Here is a 20,378-nt window from a genome sequence, read left to right as displayed (position 1 = left end):
TAATGCTTTATCAGAGTCACAGCATAAACTGCAACTTTTTTTGAATACCTAAATATCACACTCTTATTCTTTAATGATTTTGAAAACAATAATGACAATGCCTTTGGCATATAATGTCAACTGCTCTCTTCATTATCTACTTTGAATTTTTATTTCTGAAGATATGTTTGTATTTGGTAATCTTCCTGGTGGTAATGTGCATATCTGCTGTTCTTTAATATCTGAAAATCTGTCCTTGTTGTTTTTAAACATCATCAAAAATCTCGATTAACGTTTATTTCAGTCTCTTTGATTCTGTTTAGTTTTTAAATATATTATGGATATTTACTTATTTTCGTTTTTTTTGAGACGGAGTCTCGCTCTGTCACCCGGGCTGGAGTGCAGTGGCGGGATCTCAGCTCACTGCAAGCTCCACCTCCCGAGTTTACGCCATTCTCCTGCGTCAGCCTCCCGAGTAGCTGGGACTACAGGTGCCCGCCACCTCGCCCGGCTAGTTTTTTTTGTATTTTTTTAGTAGAGACGGGGTTTCACCATGTTAGCCAGGATGGTCTCAATCTCCTGACCTCGTGATCTGCCCGTCTCGGCCTCCCAAAGTGCTGGGATTACAGGCTTGAGCCACCGCGCCCAGCCGTATTTACTTATTTTCTGCTGGTACCTCCCATGCATATGTGAGTTATGTATATGTATCACTAAACTTCTGCTGTTTTTGATACACACACACACACATGTGTATATATACACATATATGTATATATATGTTATAATAAAAATATATATTACCTAAAAAAGAGTAAAATGAGTAATTATGTTTCTGCCACCGAGATTAAAAACAGAATTTTCCTCAGTGCCTTTGAAGCCCCCAACATGGCTGCTTTTCTCTTTGCTGAGAACTTTAATTTGTTCTCTGATTCAAATTAATATTTTTCTCTCATCTTTCTCTGCATGGTTTTGGATGCCTTTCACTTTGTTAGCACTGTTCTAGCAAAGATCTTTAGATCTCTTCCTACAACTGTCGTTAAGTCTTCACATGATCTCTCATTTCCTTTTCCCTCCTCAACTCAGACTGTTTTCTTTTCTTTCTATTCTACTTTGAATAATTTTTGTGATAATTTGTGTGTGTGTATTCTTTTCTTCCTATAGACTGTGGTCAAAATGTATCAAAAATGTATTTTTGTGTCTTTTGCAAACATTCACATATAAATATGCTTTTCCCCTTTGATGCTGATCTCTGAGTGAAAACTTGTATTTAATAATAGGTTAGTATTTTATATTAACATATTAGGTTGGTACAAAAGTAATTGTGGTTCAAAAATCATGATTACTTTTCCCCCAACCAAATACTAAAATAAACATTAATAGTTTATTTATAAAAACTCTATATATGGTTATAATATCAATCCTTTATCTGTCATATATGTTGTAAAATTTTCTTCATATTACTTACATAAAGTTAAATTTTGTTAGAATGTTTTCAAACTGTGTTACATTGAAACAAAGGAGAGAGGGTCATAATTTATTGATTTGTTTCTTCGTAGGTTAGAACACGTTTGTTTAAGAAATTATTAAATATTAGTCTGGAACATTTTGATTTAGTCATTCTGTACATGCCTGCAGATATAAGGAGCTTTTAGAAATGACAGAAAAGAAGTTAAAGGAATGTGAAAATGGAAAGCTTAATTTCCATGCAGATTTTAAAACTGGTCTACTTGAAATGGATATTCAGATGAATAAGCTAACACATCAAGTACATTTTGGGACCAAAAGAAGTACCCAAATACTTTGGGGAAATAAAAATCTGTCAGTGCTTTGAGAAGTGAAAGAGATTTGTTTTTTAATTTTATGGACTTGATTCTAATGGAAAGAATACATGTTTAATGTATTCTTTTTCTATAAGATGGGCATACTGCTCATTCTGTGTCTTAAAGCCTGGCCAATGATATAAAAGCAAGCAGTACACCATCCTGTGACGACTTCAAGTCACTAGTATCAAAGCGATTTTCCTGGTAACAATTTTATTGAGGTATAATTAATATGCCATGCAATTCACTCTTTGAAAGTGCACAGTTCAGTGGCTTTTAGTATTTTCACAGAGTTATACAATCATCAGCACAATCTATTCTGGAATATTTTTATCACTCTTAAAAGAAATTCTACATTTTTTGTCACCCACCGGTTTCCCATTCCTTGCTCAGTTCTAGGGAACCACCGATCTACTTTGTTTGTATGTATTTGCCTGTTCAGGAAGCTTTATCTTGTTCAAATCACAGTATGTGGCCTTTTGTGACTGGATTCTTTCACTTAGCATAACATTTTCAGGGTCCTCTGTTGTAGCAAGTATCGGCACTTCATTTCTTCTTATTGTTGAGTATATTTCATTGTTTAGATATAACAAACATTTTATCTACCCACACATCAGTTGATAGATCTTTAGGTTGTTTCCATTTTGGGCTATTATTAATAATGCTGCCTTGAACTTTTATGTCTAAGTTTTTGTGTTTGCATATGTTTTCGTGTCTCTTGGGTGTGTACTTAGGGGTGGAATTGAAGAGTCATTTGGTAGTCTATGTTTAACTTTATGCCTGTACATTTTCCAAAGCAGCTATACCATTTTTCATGAGCAGTATGAGGGTTCTAATTTCTCCACATTTTTACCAGGGGTGATTTCATGCTAGTGGTGGGAAGTGGCACCCCTCTATGGCTTTGATTTGCATTCCCTAATGACTAATTATTTTAATCTTGTTTTAATGTGCATCTTAGCCATGTGTATATCTTTTTTGGAGTAATGTATATTTCTTTCCTTTGCCCATTTTCTAATTGGGCCATCTTTTTCTTTCTGAATGGTAAGTGTTCTTTATATATCCTAGATATAAGTTTTCTAAGAGAAATACAGTTTTCAAATATTTTCTCCTACTCAGTGGCTTGCCTTTTTACTTTACTGTTAGTATATTTTCAAGCACCACAGCTTTAAATTATAATGTTAATCCATATTTTGAGTTGTTATATCTAAGAAGCTACTGCCAAATGTAGTCACAAAGATTTATTCCTGTCTTTTCTTCGAAGAAACTTGTAGTTTTAGCTCTTAAATTTAGCTATTTTATTTTCAGATAAATTTTAAATACAGTATTTGCTGGGACGCCAACTTTATTCTTTTGCATATGGATATCCATTTGTCCCAGAACCATTTGTTGAAAATGCTATTCTTTTCTCATGTAGTAATTTTGTTATCCTGGTTGAAAATCAATTGACCATACATGTGCAGGTCTATTTTTGGATTCTAAATTCTAAAACATTGATCTCTCTATTCCTATGCCAGTACCAAATCAACTTATATGAGAACTCTTTTTCAATCATTTTGCATATTACCAGCTATATATTATCATGCATAATAAAAGTTCAATATAGAGAAACATCTTTGCTTTTTGTTTCTTGAAAGATTCCATGGCCAGCTTATTCCTTGCTGACTCCATGACATGATGGGAAGTAAAGCTTACAGAGACAAGAGTCCTTTCCTTTGTTTCTCTATTCAAACCTTTAGTCTCTCATTGAATGTCTCTCTCGAGTCCCATTTCCATCAAATCTTGGTCACATCATCTTCTGACAGTCTACTATTTCATGCATTAGGTTTTATTAACTCATTGTAATTTGCACAGTCATCTGTAGATGTTATCCATCCTGGGAGGAGAAGAGTCAGTCCAGGCTATAAGCTTTTCTCATTGGAAATGGAGCTAATTCATCATCTTGCAGTTCACAGGTAGATCCTCTTTTGAACTGGCACCTGATTCTTATGTATAACACCTGGGATGATCTTTTCTTGGTACAGTTCCTGCATTCTCAGAAATCACAATTCTCTGTAACTACCTCCCTCTGCTTAAACAGATCAAGATGCACAGCTATATTTTATAGCTTCATACTTTTTTTGGAATAAATATTTTATCCTATTCAAATAAAAAGTTTCAAAAGTTCAGCACTAAAAAATAGGTTATGTTCAGGCAATTTATAAGAGACAATAGTGAAATTAGTTGTTTAAATTTCAAAATATCAAAGCTAATTTTTTTTGTATGTTATGAAGAAGGATTGTGGTACAACATGAAGATTAAATGATCTTAACTTCTTCGTATAGACAAACTTGAAGTACAGTGAAGGGTAAATTGTATTTAATTTATTAACATTCAAAACCCACTACATTTATTTTACTTCTGAGATAATTAAAAATGATTCTATAATGTTCTCTTTATTTTCTCATTGAGGAAAGGAAAATGAATAATGAATGCCAGATTGATTACTTCATACTCTGCTGCTTAGCTTTCTTAAGATTTTACTTCCGTGAAATCAGATAATGTCTGATTTTGATTGTTAAACCAAATATTTTTAGTTTTCCAGCTGTTGCACTTCAAAACTTGCCTCTTTGCTTCCCTGTCTTACTGATTTCCTAACTTGCGTGGAAATCCTAAAGAAGCACACTTGCCTAGTAATAAGAATTTTAATTAAAAGGAATTTTAGGAAATCTTTCTCCTCAGTAGCTCTTATGTCTGTCTGTCTTCTACTTTTCTACTGCTTCTCATTAGCATAGTTTGACATGAAAAAATTAATATCAACCTCTATTAGATCATACTTTAAAGGTGACTAGTTCCTACTAAGTTTTCTATTGTAATTTTTTAAATCAATTTTTATTTTTATTGTTTCCTAACAATCACCCACAATTTAGTGGGTTAAAACAACATTTGTTGTATTAATAAATCTGCCATTTGGGAGAAGCTTGGCTAGGACAGCTTGTCACTGTTCCTCTTATCTTTCCTGGGGACAGCTCAAAGACTGGGAAAGTACAATAATCTGAAGGTTTGCTCAGCTGTGTAAGTCTTGTTGTTAATGCTGGCCATTGCCTGGAACGTTGGCTGTGGCAGGCAGCCAGATCACCTACATTGGAGCTTCTAGGCATTCATAAATGGAACTTGCTTTGAATAAATGGAACATGGTAAGAGTTACACCATGAGATTTGCAACATTAGCTTAGAAAAGGCTCTCTATCTCAAACTGCTTGCCCTTGGTACCCCCTTCCCCTGTTTTGAGTGAGGATGGTCAGGCCACATACTATTAATTAGCTGTAAGTCACTAAGTTTGCCCCGCATTATTATTTTTTTAATGAGATGAATTTTTTTATATTTTTAGTTGACATGTACATACATGTTTATGGGATATAAAGTAACAGTGATATCTCCTCTGTATATGTATACAATGTGTAATGCTCAAATCAGGATAACTAGTATATTCAATACCTCAAACATTTATTACTTGTTTCTGTTGGGAACATTTCCAATCCTCTTTTCTAGCTTTTTGAAAGTATACCATAAATTATAGCTAACTGTATTCACCCTACAATGCCACAGAACACCAGAACTCATTCTCCTATCTAGGTATTAGCTATTATCAATTTAGTAAATATTGCTGATAAGTTAAGCTTCAGCTTCTCTTTCACGTATTTAAAATTGCTTTCTGAATCACTGACTTAAAACAAAAGGAAACAAATATACAATAATTATGACGCTTATAATTACTTTAAAATATACCCTTTTGATTTGTTTTCTTTTTAATTTTAATTTTTGTGGCTACACAGTAGGTGTCTGTGTACATATATGATATATATGTGTGTATGGGTTACATGAGACATTTTAATACAGGCATGAGATGCATAATAATCACATTAGGGTAAATGGGGTATTTGTCACCTCAAGCTTTTATCCAATGTGTTACAAACAAATTAATTATACTCTTTTAGTTATTTTTAAATGTCCAATTAAATTGTTTGTTACCGTACTTTTAATTTGTTTAAACACAAGCAGAAACTCAAGGAAACCTATAGCACTTAAGAGAGCATGGTATTGTTTCAATAAATAAGATGGAGCTGATAGTTAAAGATCTGAAATCTGAACTCTCCAAAATGAAAACTGTAGAAGACTTTAATAAAACAGAATTAGAAAAATATAAAACCTCTATTTAGAGGAATTAAAATTTAGGGATTTGTTGTCAAATGCACTAAACTAGTCAGTCAAAATATAATTATAGAAAATAAGCTCATTAATTTACCTCAAAAGTTTAATTTTTAGTGAGACAGGTTCACAACATCAGTGGGAAGTGAAAGTTAACTAGATAATATAATTATGGAAACATGATGTTAGTAAATGAACTGAGCTTTCAAATGTTTGTCTGGGAGCGTTTATGTCTCTCCACATTTGTTGGTTTTATATGGCTTTTTTTCCACTTCAGATTCACATCTAGTCAACCTGATCTATTAGTCTTTCAGCTAAGTATTTTTGAAGCATTTAATTCAGACAGTAGTATTGTCATTAAATGGCTCTTCAGCATGTCCCCAAATAGAAATACTAATAAGTGTAACTATTGTTTGGAGGATTAAAATTGAGACCAAAATGGTCAAGTAGAATTACTACTACATTTCACTTTCTGGCAGTTGGTAAATTGACTTTCTTTGATAGTGATCTTGGGAATTATCATTAGACAGCACCCTGAGAAAACACCCTGTATAGTTTTCTCATTCTTTATAAAAACATCCTTATGAAATGGGGAATTACTAATACAAAGATTAAGGGATATATAATTCACAAAATGGTTAAAAATAACACCTTTGTTAGCCTGAGGGTGTGTGTGGAAGACAGAAGGCACAGGCCCCACCTCTGATGCCTTGGTCACAATGTTAGTAGCTAATTGCCTTTGAAGCTGTTTTAGTTCTTTTTGATCTCCCATTCAGCTATCTTTGTCTCCCCTAGGAGTTGTTTGTGTGAATTACTTCTCAGTGTCAAATGCTTAACTGATCCCAAATAATGCGTGAAAATGTACAAGAAATGTTAAATCAAATGCCTGAAAATATATTTGAGGGATAATTTTTTAAAATCTTTAACCTGGTTTAATAAACACATATTTATAGCGTTTTTAGTTTTAGTTTCTTAATTGTATGTATTTAAGAAATACAACATGATGTTTTGATATTTCTACATAGTGAATTAGTCATGGCAGGCAAAAAAATTGTTAGAAATTCTCCTAAAATATATATGTACTTTTTAAGAACAATTTAAAACCTATAATTGCATACATTAGGCATGCTGTCACACGTCTTCATTGTTAAAGCATGGTTTAATGGGAAATGTTATTTATTCTTATAGAAGGGTTTCTTTTTAAATACAAGTCCTTTTCTAATTATGTAGGAAAAAATAAAATACTAAGCTTTTTTCTTTTGCAATCTTCATAGAACTCATGAGAGACAAGCAGAGACAAGTAAGAAACTTCTTTTGGAGAAACAACAGACCAGATCTTTATTTACAACTCATGCTAGGAGGCCAGTCCTAGAGTTACCTTGTGTTGGAAATCTTACCGATAGTTTGAGTCGACAGAATACTTATTTTAGAAGAAAAATTCATGATTTCTTCCTGAAGCCTACGACATAAAATAACAGTGCGAAGAAGTACTTGTTCAAGGTTAGTTATATTATCTTTCTTCCTTTGGTTTTCAGGTTTCTGATGCAATTCTTGTTTTTAAGTAGGTGAAATACTGAGTTAATTGACTCGTGTGTTAAATAATGGTCAACATTACCTGTGTTAACAAAGAAAGAAAACAGAAATTTTACTAAAAGTCCCTGGAGCTCTCATTTTTATGAAATATCCATTTGTTAACTTCATTCAATAAACTTAAGTAACACGTTTTGAGTTGCTTTAAAAACTGCATTTAAGTTATATTTTAGAAAGTGAATATTATTCCCTAGTTACTAAATATATACTTTGAGATGTTTTGACTTACTTTCTGATTGGTTTGAGTTTAACTGTTGTTCATAACACTTTTAATGTTTTCCTGTACCATCTCAAGTTTTGTACCCCAATCAGAAGTGAATGTTTGACATCCAAACAGTTAATCACATGTAGATGTTCATTATTTAAAGTAATCTAAAATAAATACATTTATGAAGTAAATAAACATGGAACACTTAAAGGATTCATTTTTGTTCTGTTCTTAAGTTAAAAGTCTTGGTGGGTGGAGCAAGATGGCTGAATAGGAACAGCTCCAGTCTCCAACTCCCAGCGTGAGCGACACAGAAGACCGGTGATTTCTGCATTTTCAACTGAGGTACTGGGGTCATCTCACTAGGGAGTGCCGGACAATCAGTGCTGGTCAGCTGCTGCAGCCCGACCAGCGAGAGCTGAAGCAGGGCAAGGCATCACCTCACCTGGGAAGCGCAAGGGGGAAGGGAATCCCTTTTCCTAGCCAGGGGAACTGAGACACACAACACCTGGAAAATCGGGTAACTCCCACCCCAATACTGCGCTTTAAGCAAACGGGCACACCAGGAGAATATATCCCACACCTGGCCGGGAGGGTCCCACGCCCACAGAGCCTCCCTCATTGCTAACACAGCAGTCTGCGGCGATCTATCCGCAAGGCAGCAGCGAGGCTGGGGGAGGGGCGCCCTCCATTGCTGAGGCTTAAGTAGGTAAACAAAGCCGCTGGGAAGCTCAAACTGGGTGGAGCTCACAGCAGCTCAAGGAAACCTGCCTGTCTCTGTAGACTCCACCTCTGGGGACAGGGTACAGCTAAAAAAACAACAAGGGAAGCAGCAGAGGCCTGTGCAGACGCGAATGACTCCGTCTGACAGCTTTGAAGAGAGCAGTGGATCTCCCAACACGGAGGTTGAGATCTGAGAACGGACAGGCTGCCTGCTCAAGTGGGTCCCTGACCCCTGAGTAGCCTAACTGGGAGACATCCCCCACTAGGGGCAGTCTGACACCCCACACCTCACAGGGTGGAGTACACCCCTGAGAGGAAGCTTCCAAAGTAAGAATCAGACAGGTACGCTCGCTGTTCAGCAATATTCTATCTTCTGCAACCTCTGCTGCTGATACCCAGGCAAACAGGGTCTGGAGTGGACCTCAAGCAATCTCCAACAGACCTGCAGCTGAGGGTCCTGACTATCAGAAGGAAAACTATCAAACAGGAAGGACACCTATACCAAAACCCCATCAGTACGTCACCATCATCAAAGACCAGAGACAGATAAAATCACAAATATGGGGGAAAAGCAGGGCAGAAAAGCTGGAAATTCAAAAAATAAGAGCGCATCTCCCCCTGCAAAGGAGCGCAGCCCATCACCAGCAACGGATCAAAGCTGGTCAGAGAATGACTTTGACGAGATGAGAGAAGAAGGCTTCAGTCCATCAAACTTCTCAGAGCTAAAGGAGGAATTACGTACCCAGCGCAAAGAAACTAAAAATCTTGAAAAAAGAGTGGAAGAATTGACAGCTAGACTAATTAATGCAGAGAGTCATAAACGAAATGACAGAGATGAAAACCATGACACGAGAAATACGTGACAAATGCACAAGCTTCAGTAACCGACTGGATCAACTGGAAGAAAGAGTATCAGCGATTGAGGATCAAATAAATGAAATGAAGCAAAAGAGAAGAAACAAAAGAAAAAAGAAGAAAAAGAAATGAACAAAGCCTGCAAGAAGTATGGGATTATGTAAAAAGACCAAATCTACGTCTGATTGGGGTGCCTGAAAGTGAGGGGGAAAATGGAACCAACTTGGAAAACACTCTTCAGGATATCATCCAGGAGAACTTCCCAACCTAGTAGGGCAGGCCAACATTCAAATTCAGGAAATACAGAGAACGCCCAAAGATACTCCTCCAGAAGAGCAACTCCAAGACACATAATTGCCAGATTCACCAAAGTTGAAATGAAGGAAAAAATCTTAAGGGTAGCCGAGAGAAAGGTCGGGTTACCCACAAAGGGAAGCCCATCAGACTAACAGCAGATCTCTCGCAGAAACTCTCCAAGCCAGAAGAGAGTGGGGGCCAATATTCAACGTTCTTAAAGAAAAGAATTTTCAACCCAGAATTTCATATCCAGCCAAACTAAGTTTCATAAGTGAAGGAGAAATAAAATCCTTTACAGATAAGCAAATGCTTAGAGATTTTGTCACCACCAGGCCTGCCTTACAGGAGACCCTGAAGGAAGCCCTAAACATGGAAAGGAACAACTGGTACCAGCCATTGCAAAAACATGCCAAAATGTAAAGACCATCAAGGCTAGGAAGAAACTACACCAACTAACGAGCAAAATAACCAGTTAATATCATAATGGCAGGATCAAGTTCACACATAACAATATTAACCTTAAATGTCAATGGACTAAATGCTCCAATTAAAAGACACAGACTGGCAAACTGGATAAAGAGTCAAGACCCATCAGTCTGCTGTATTCAGGAGACCCATCTCACATGCAGAGACATACATAGGCTCAAAATAAAGGGATGGGAAGATCTACCAAGCAAATGGAGAACAAAAAAAAGCAGGGGTTGCAATCCTAGTCTGATAAAACAGACTTTAAACCATCAAAGATCAAAAGAGACAAAGGAGGCATTACATAATGGTAAAGGGATCAATTCAACAGGAAGAGCTAACTCTCCTAAATATATATGCACCCAATACAGGAGCACCCAGATTCATAAAGCAAGTCCTTAGAGACCTACAAAAGACTTAGACTCCCATACAATAATAATGGGAGACTTCAACACTCCACTGTCAACATTAGACAGATCAACGAGACAGAAAGTTAACAAGGATATCCAGGAATTGAAGTCATCTCTGCACCAAGCGGACCTAATAGACATCTATAGAACTCTCCACCCCAAATCAACAGAATATACATTCTTCTCAGCACCACATCGCACTTATTCCAAAATTGACCACATAATTGGAAGTAAAGCACTCCTCAGCAAATGTCAAAGAACAGAAATTATAACAAACTGTCTCTCAGACCACAGTGCAATCAAACTGGAACTCAGGACTAAGAAACTCAATCAAAACCACTCAACTACATGGAAACTGAACAACCTACTCCTGAATGACTACTGGGTACATAACGAAATGAAGGCAGAAATAAAGATGTTCTTTGAAACCAATGAGAACAAAGATACAACATACCAGAATCTCTGGGACACATTTAAAGCAGTGTGTAGAGGGAAATTTATAGCACTAAATGCCCACAAGAGAAAGCAGGAAAGATCTAAAATTGACACTCTAACATCACAATTAAAGAACTAGAGAGGCAAGAGCAAACACATTCAAAAGCTAGCAGAAGGCAAGAAATAACTAAGATCAGAGCAGAACTGAAGGAGATAGAGACACAAAAAACCCTCCAAAAAATCAATGAATCCAGGAGTGGTTTTTTTTGAAAAGATCAACAAAATTGACAGACTGCTAGCAAGACTAATAAAGAAGAAAAGAGAGAGGAATCAAATAGATGCAATAAAAAATGATAAAGGGGATATCACCACCGACCCCACAGAAATACAAACTACCATCAGAGAATACTATAAACACCTCTACGCAAATCAACTAGAAAATCTAGAAGAAATGGATAATTTCCTGGACACTTACACTCTCCCAAGACTAAACCAGGAAGAAGTTGAATCCCTGAATAGACCAATAGCAGGCTCTGAAATTGAGGCAACAATTAATAGCCTACCCACCAAAAAAGTCCAGGACCAGATGGATTCACAGCTGAATTCTACCAGAGGTACAAGGAGGAGCTGGTACCATTCCTTCTGAAACTATTCCAATCAATAGAAAAAGAGGGAATCCTCCCTAACTCATTTTATGAGGCCAACATCATCCGGATACCAAAGCCTGGCAGAGACACAACAAAAAAAGAGAATTTTAGACCAATATCCCTGATGAACATCGATGCAAAAATTCTCAATAAAAGACTGGCAAACGGATTCAGCAGCACATCAAAAAGCTTATCCACCATGATCAAGTGGGCTTCATCCCTGGGATGCAAGGCTGGTTCAACATTCGCAAATCAATAAACGTAATCCAGCATATAAACAGAACCAAAGACGAGAACCACATGATTATCTCAATAGATGCAGAAAAGGCTTTTGACAAAATTCAGCAGCCCTTCATGCTAAAAATGCACAATAAATTCGGTATTGATGGAACGTACCTCAAAATAATAAGAGCTATTTATGACAAACCCACAGCTAATATCATACTGAATGGGCAAAAACTGGAAAAATTCCCTTTGAAAACTGGCACAAGACAGGGATGCCCTCTCTCACCACTCCTATTCAACACAGTGTTGGAAGTTCTGGCTAGGGCAATCAGGCAAGAGAAAGAAATCAAGGGTATCCAGTTAGGAAAAGAAGAAGTCAAATTGCCCCTGTTTGCAGATGACATGATTGTATATTTAGAAAACCCCATCGTCTCAGCCCAAAATCTCCTTAAGCTGATAAGCAACTTCAGCAAAGTCTGAGGATACAAAATTAATGTGCAAAAATCACAAGCATTCTTATACACCAGTAACAGACAAGCAGAGAGCCAAATCAGGAATGAACTTCCATTCACAATTGCTTCAAAGAGAATCAAATACCTAGGAATCCAGCTTACAAGGGATGTCAAGGACCTCGTCAAGGAGAACTACAAACCACTGCTCAGTGAAATAAAAGAGGACACAAACAAATGGAAGAACATACCATGCTCATGGATAGGAAGAATCAATATCATGAAAATGGCCATACTGCCCAAGGTGATTTATAGATTCAATGCCATCCCCATCAAGCTACCAATGAGTTTCTTCACAGAATTGGAAAAAACTGCTTTAAAGTTCATATGGAACCAAAAAAGAGTCCGCATTGCCAAGGCAATCCTAAGTCAAAAGGACAAAGCTGGAGGCGTCACGCTACCTGACTTCAAACTATACTACAAGGCTACAGTAACCAAAACAGCATGGTACTGGTACCAAAACAGAAATATAGACCAATGGAACAGAACAGAGTCCTCGGAAATAATACCACACATCTACAGCCATCTGATCTTTGACAAACCTGAGAGAAACAAGAAATGGGTAAAGGATTCCCTATTTAATAAATGGTGCTGGGAAAATTGGCTAGCCATAAGTAGAAAGCTGAAACTGGATCCTTTCCTTACTCCTTGTACGAAAATTAATTCAAGATGGATTAGAGACTTAAATGTTAGACCTAGTACCATAAAAACCCTAGAAGAAAATCTAGGTAGTACCATTCAGGACATAGGCATGGGCAAGGACTTCATGTCTAAAACACCAAAAGCAACAGCAGCAAAAGCCAAAATTGACAAATGGGATCTAATTAAACTAAGGAGCTTCTGCACAGCCAAAGAAACTACCATCAGAGTGAACAGGCAACCTACAGAATGGGAGAAAATTTTTGCAACCTACTCATCTGACAAAGGGCTAATATCCAGAATCTACAAAGAACTCAAACAAATATACAAGAAAAAAACAAACAACCCCATCAAAAAGTGGGCAAAGGATATGAACAGACATTTCTCAAAAGAAGACATTCATACAGCCAACAGACACATGAAAAAATGCTCATCATCACTCACCATCAGAGAAATGCAAATCAAAACCACAATGAGATACCATCTCACACTAGTTAGAATGGCAATCATTAAAAAATCAGGAACAACAGATGTTGGAGAGGATGTGGAGAAATAGGAACACTTTTACACTGTTGGTGGGATTGTAAACTAGTTCAACCATTATGGAAAACAGTATGGCGATTCCTCAAGGATCTAGAACTAGATGTACCATATGACCCAGCCATCCCACTACTGGGTATATACCCAAAGGATTATAAATTATTCTACTACAAAGACACATGCACACGTATGTTTATTGCGGCACTATTCACAATAACAAAGACTTGGAATCAACCCAAATGTCCATCTGTGACAGACTGGATTAAGAAAATGTGGCACATATACACCATGGAATACTATGCAGCCATAAAAAGGATGAGTTTGTGTCCTTTGTAGGGACATGGATGCAGCTGGAAACCATCATTCTTAGCAAACTATCACAAGAAGAGAAAACCAAACACCGCTTGTTCTCACTCATAGGTGGGAACTGAACAGTGAGATCACTTGGACTGGGGAAGGGGAACATCACACACTGGGGCCTATCATGGGGGGGGAGGGGAGAGGGATTGCATTGGGGAGTTATACATGATATAAATGACGAGTTGATGGGTGCTGACGAGTTGATGGGTGCAGCACACCAACATGGCACAAGTATACACATGTAACAAACCTGCACGTTATGCACATGTACCCTAGAACTTAAAGTATAATAAAGAAAAAAAAAGTCTTATAATTTTTTTACACAAGACTGGGTCTTTAATTGCCACTATACCTACATCACATTTTTCTCAGTTTTTGTAAACTCTCTGTTATTGCTGTGCAATTTTACAATAGCTTGAAAATAGCTAAATCGTTCACCTCTTTAAATTTTTAAAATGATGTTCACTTATGTCTATCACTTGAATTACTGATGACTAATATGGCAATGATATTGAGTCTTTTAATAGCAACTACAACCACACATAAGCCATTATCTTCTTTCTACCCTGAATTCCATAAAGCTGTGCAGGGTTCCCATCTACCTTGATGATGTAGCAGACATCTTACAATCCAACCAGGTGATTTTATTCATAGTGAGAATCCATTTCTAGAGATCCCAAAATGATGCCAGCAATGACAAGATATATAAATTAAAGCATTGGTTATAGATAGATAGATAGATAGATACTCCATTTTTTGACTGGGGGAGAAATTTTAAAACTGTGTGCAGTCATCCTAGCTACTTAGGAGGCTGAGTAGGCAAAATAATCACTTGAGCCCAAGATTTACAGGCTGTAGTGTATCATAATCACAGCTATGAATAGCCAATGCCCTCCAGCCTGGGCAACTTAGTGAGTCCCTGTTGAGGAAAAAAAACAAAAACAAAATAAATTATTAAAAAACCCACAATTTTTTGAACTAAAATAAATAGGTAGCAACTAGTTTTCAATGTGTATCACTGTCACTGAAATATCCATTTCAATCAATGCACATCGGCTTATAGTTTTTATGGTGATTTCACAGTCTCTTTAATGCAGAGAAAAGTAGTGTATGCTTATGTTAAATGAAATGTTTTTTCTTTACCTGGCTTCATATTCTAAAAAATTCTAGAGGAGCAAATCTAAACTTTCTCAGACAGCATTGCTGCCAAATAAAGGGGAACAATGAAATGATTGTTTTCATACATAAATTAGATGATCCTAGCTAGCTTTTAATTATTTTGATAGCTTAGTTTTATTTTTCTGAAAAAAGAGTGATATGATCAGGGTCTAAGTGCTTCAGGGTCATAAAACTGCACTTCTGGGTACAAAAAGAGGAAGAATGTTGAATACTACTGTGAAGTTTAATCATGATGCACATATGAAATTTTCTTATCTGTTTTTTCCAGAATAATCAGCTCACGTATTATTTCACAAGATAATGAAAGCGTGTATAAATACAAATGTAGTGCAAGCAAAGATTTTTGAGAAAATATTTTCTCTCAGTTTTTAGGGGGTAAAGTGCTATTTATTTTTAGTATTTCCAGATATGTTGAAAGACAGTTCATCTTAAACTTCATTAGTAGTTCCAAAGAGTGCAGGGTTTCTTTGTGGGCGTTTGGTTTGCCAAATCGTGTTTGACTTAATAGTTCTATGAAGATTCAGTGACATGTTTTCATAACTTCTTTAGAATGACCTGAAAAAGTTCTTATGTAATTGTTTACAAAACTCTTAGAGATACAGAAAGAAGGTGCCTACTAGAGTTGCTAAAATTTAATTATTTCTACTAGGAAAACATCTAATAATACTATGAGAGTTGGTACAGATTATCTAAAATAATACAAAAGGTAGGTTTTTGGAGGGAGCATTACAAACAAGAAGACATTTAGACATTTTTGGCTATAATTCTAGAAAGTAAAATGTTAAAATATCTAAATCTAACATAAAATATGTTAAAATCACATTGATACTGAATGTATTTTTCTTCTTTATTTACAAGGTTGTGATATTTTGGAATATTGTTAATTTGGAGTTCTTTCTTATGCCGTTTTTTTAAACTATAAAGAAACTGATTATGTATCATTTTTGTTGCATGTGATTGAAGTTGTGCTGGATGTCAAAGCCAGTGTTCTCTATGTTGATATCTTTTGCCAGTTCTTGTACCTGTCACCAACACATTAAGTTTAGCCTTACCACTTAACACTATTATAGCCATCATAATAACTAGGTATACTTTTTCCAAACATTTACTTTGTTTTTATTTAAATTCTGAGATGCTTTGTTCCATATATGGGAAGGAATTTTATAATTTTATTGGTTCTTGAAAAAATTATATTGTAAAATTCAAAAATTAAAATTAGCTTCAAAAATACATCAGTCATTGGATCCTTTTGCACATAGAATGTTTTTGTGATAACTGAAATCTTCACTTTATACCACATTAATGAAAGATAAGACTTAGCTAGTTTAAAGGTTTTTTTAGGTTTGAAAGTTGTATAGTACCTGTGTGTCTAAGACAGTGTATGACACCCAGTAGTCACTTGGTACATGTTTTTTAAATGTTTGAGAGAGGAAGACTCATTTCTACATTGATTGGATTTGGACTTCCAGTACATTACTGACTCAAAAAGTTTCTAATAATTTATTTAAGTAACTTTTCTATTTCTCAAGTGTTCATTCAGTTTAGCAGCTTCTTTTCTAAATATAGTTATATAGATATGTCCAAGCTAAAACCATATTCCTAAGACTGTAGCTTTTTAAATGGTGGAACATTGTGTTGCATGGTGGAACACTGTGTTGCATGGTGGAACATTGTGCCACATGGTGGAACTTTGTGTCACATGATGGAACACTGTCATATCAGAATGTTGAGTTGCACATTTTCCACAGAATGTTGAGTTGCACTTTAAATATATGTGTGGATCTATGCTTAATCTATCAGCTCTTTGGTCAATGAAGTGTTCCCCATTTTCTTTCTCTGTGACACAGTGCATGTATTTAATACTCACAAACTAGCAAGTGTAATTGCCTTCAGACATTATTGATATTTTGATCTTGAATTGCAGTGGTTTAAATGTGCAAACTTATTTGATTATGCTACATGGGAGTGCATAACTACTGTCATAAAACTTGAGTGCTTCTTATAATACAGAATGATAGTATATTTTAATTTAAAAACATGGTTACTTGAAAATATATTAATTATGGAAAAGTATGTGTGTGATGTATATGTATTTATCAAATTGGTCTCAAAAAGACAATACAGCAGTATTTTTAAACTTATAGTATCAAGTACAATGTAATAGTAGCCTGTCACTAAGTTATTGTTGAAATAGTGAACATTGTATTTGTTGAGCTTTACTATTGTGATTGATTTCACTATATTTCTTTATTTGTTTATTTATTTATTTATTTTGTTTTTTTTTTTGAGACAGAATCTTGCTCTGTCACCCAGGCTGGAGTGCAGTGGCGTGATCTCGGCTCACAGCAAGCTCCACCTCCCAGGTTCACGCCATTCTCCTGCCTCAGCCTCCCAAGTAGCTGGGGCTACAGTCGCCTGCCACCACACTTGGCTAATTTTTTGTATTTTTAGTAGAGATGGGAGTTCACCGTGTTAGCCAGGATGGTCTCGATCTCCTGACCTCATGATCCTCACACTTCGGCCTCCCAAAGTGCTGGGATTACAGGCCACTGCGCCCGGCCTGATTTCACTCTATTTCTTTATTTACAATCTTTCTTCCAGCCCTTTCTCTTGTTAACACGGGGGTTGTGTTGAGGAATATAAAGTTACAAAGTCAAGGAAGTAGGAAACATTTTTACAAGTATTATGTAGCCATCTTGGTGGGGCTATGGTGGGGTAGGCTGCAAATCATGCTCCTATTTTTTCTCTGAGTTCAGAACATAGGAATCAGATGGATAGACATCAACATACCAGCTTTATTGCTGACTTATGACAACTAATGGGAAGATGTGGCTCAGATGTGCAGCCACAGTGAGCTTCTGAACATTTCTTCTCAGACTAGGCTCTTACACACAGTTGCAAGTGAAAGAAAGAGATACTTGGCACCACCACAGAAGCAGGCAGCTTCCTGCAGAGATGACAGCCAATCCAAACTCACGTCACTGTAGGCAGACACATGTTTGCAAAGAGACTCAAAGCCAAACAAATACACTCAATGTGCTTTGCCCAAATTTACCCATTACATAAATCTTCCCTCCTCCCAAGAGGAAAGTAGAGAGAGCATGAGCCCTCACATGGAAACTTGAAGCCAGGGAAATGAAGGCTCACCAATTATTTGTGCATGGGTTTAAGTTATCCTTGGAATTAAGTTCAGATCTTTCTTTGTATGTACCAATTAATGACAAGAGGTTAGATAGAAGTATGCGAGATGGTGAAGAGAAATCTGTTTTGTGTCTTCAATTTTGCTAAAAGTAACCCAGAACATGGATAATTCATTTATTAATTGATTTTGGTAAGCCAAGTCCTATTTGGAGAATATTAATAGTTTCTCTATATCACCTGGCTTGATAAAGTTTTTCTCCTTTGAGTTCCTTTTTTTCCTTTTTTCCTTTTTTTTTTTTTTTTTGGAGTTTAACAAACTTGTTTTTTACAAATTGATTATGTTGACTGTCACTCACAGATGTTACGATATTAATTTCTATTGCTTACTTTGTATTCATAATTTTAGAATTCACTATTTAGCTGGACAGCTACTTTTTAACCTATTGCACTTAAACATGATTGAGCTACAAGACAGTTTTACCATATGCACGCATTTTCTCTGAGTTATATTTTTAAATCTATACATTTCTCCTAAATATGGAGGAAATCACTGGCATCAAATGCCAGTCTCAGATGGAAGACCTAAAGCCCATTTCTGGCCTGGAGCTAATTGGCTTTGTGACCTATGGTGAGGCATAAGTGCTCTGAGTTTGTGTTGCCTCTTTTGTAAAATGAAGGAGTTTGACTTAATCAGTGACTTTCATACCTTGAAATTTTTTTGAAGAACAGAACGTTTTTTAAAAAAAGTTAGATGCAACCATATTATATAAAACAGAACAGGTGCAAGAAGAGCTAACTTGCTAAAGAAAGGATGGAGGCTCTGAAGCTGTGACTTCATTATCCCTTAATACTGCTATGTCCTCTGTAGTATCTTAGATTTCTATGGGACATCGTTTAAAAACTATTGTTTATGCGAGAGCCTTGCTAATTTGCTAGAAATTGTGGATACATTTTTTTCTCCTATGTATAATTTTCTCACCTTCTATTTATAAAGAAAAAAAGTGTCAGTGTAGTATTTAACCCTATAAGGAGCTAATATAACTTTTGATTTAGTATTATTCATAAAATTAGCTTAGCAGTTTATTAAGCTTCTGTATTTCCTCTGGCAATGTTTAATATCTCATAAGCTACACATACTTCAAAGCCATCACCAACACCCTTTTCTCACTGAATAGAACAGTGATTGATGTCATGAAGACTCTTTTATCTCCTTTTGCCTTCCATAATTTGTGCCAGGTACTGTATGAGGTTGCTTGATTGGAAATAATAATTCTGAATTTCGATTAAGAGAAATATGAGAAATGTGTGGATTTAATAGGAAAGAAATAACAAAATTGAAAGGGACTTACAAAAACTAATGTAACATTGAACAGTGTATACTTGAAAATATGCATAAAACCACCCAACTCTTTCAACAGCCAATAATAATAATAACAATAGAAGTGGAGCCATCAATATCTGAGACCCTTTCCCTAAGTTTCTGGATGCCCTCATAGAGAAGCTTCCTCCCCATGTTTTGGATTTGTCCCTTTTCTCTCTGAGCATTCGCGTCTGACCTGGTATCTCTTTCTCAAAGGAAGTCACCCTCGGCAGTTCTCTGTGGGGTAGAGGGTTCAAAGGTCAGTGAAAGGCTGGAAGATACTTTATGTAGGGAGAGGCCACTTCAGCACTGCAAGAGAGGCAGCTCCTTCTACCATTTATTTTTTGAGAGTTAGGAGGGTAAAAAATGTCCTCACTTAAGTTTGTTAAATTAAAATATTCCCTACAGAGTTCATATTTCTTCAGTACAAAATTAGACAATCTGTTGAGAAACATGTTTGATTTTTACTGCATCAATTTATGTATTATAAAAATATAAACAGGATATAAAGAAGTAATGTAATCTATTACACACAGGAATTAAATATTTAGAACAAGAACTTTTTGGGGAAAAGATAATAGCATTGCCTTAGTAGTTTTTTAGTTGAAGTCACATGAAAATGTACATTTTCATACTGTTTATTAATGGTAATATAATATTCTTCCAGTACAGCCTCCTTCCTTTATCTGGTGTTATTTCCTTTACAAGGCCTCTCTAGTGATGTGTATTGTCACATCATTAAATTTACCAGGAGTGTCTGTAACATTATAGTCACAGATATGTTATGAAGTACAGTCTCTCAAAATATGAGA

At 36.0% G+C, this 20,378-nt stretch overlaps 1 protein-coding gene across 1 annotated transcript in view; it reads left to right on the top strand.

Annotated features, from left to right (window-relative positions):
* ANKRD30A (ankyrin repeat domain 30A) overlaps window positions 1-20,378 on the top strand; it is a 159,289-nt gene that overhangs the window by 113,343 nt on the left and 25,568 nt on the right. Inside the window, exon 33 of the mRNA XM_033208467.1 lies at window positions 7,265-7,483. Within this exon, the coding sequence (XP_033064358.1) occupies window positions 7,265-7,453 (189 nt within the window). The 3' untranslated portion in view covers window positions 7,454-7,483. The remainder of the gene's footprint in view (window positions 1-7,264; window positions 7,484-20,378) is intronic.

Source organism: Trachypithecus francoisi, unplaced genomic scaffold (genome assembly GCF_009764315.1).
Source record: "Trachypithecus francoisi isolate TF-2019V2 unplaced genomic scaffold, Tfra_2.0 Lachesis_group9, whole genome shotgun sequence".
In the NCBI taxonomy this organism is placed as follows: Eukaryota; Metazoa; Chordata; class Mammalia; order Primates; family Cercopithecidae; genus Trachypithecus; species Trachypithecus francoisi.
The sequence above is the reverse complement of the archived record's forward strand: the minus strand, read 5'-3'. Positions and strand labels throughout refer to the sequence as shown.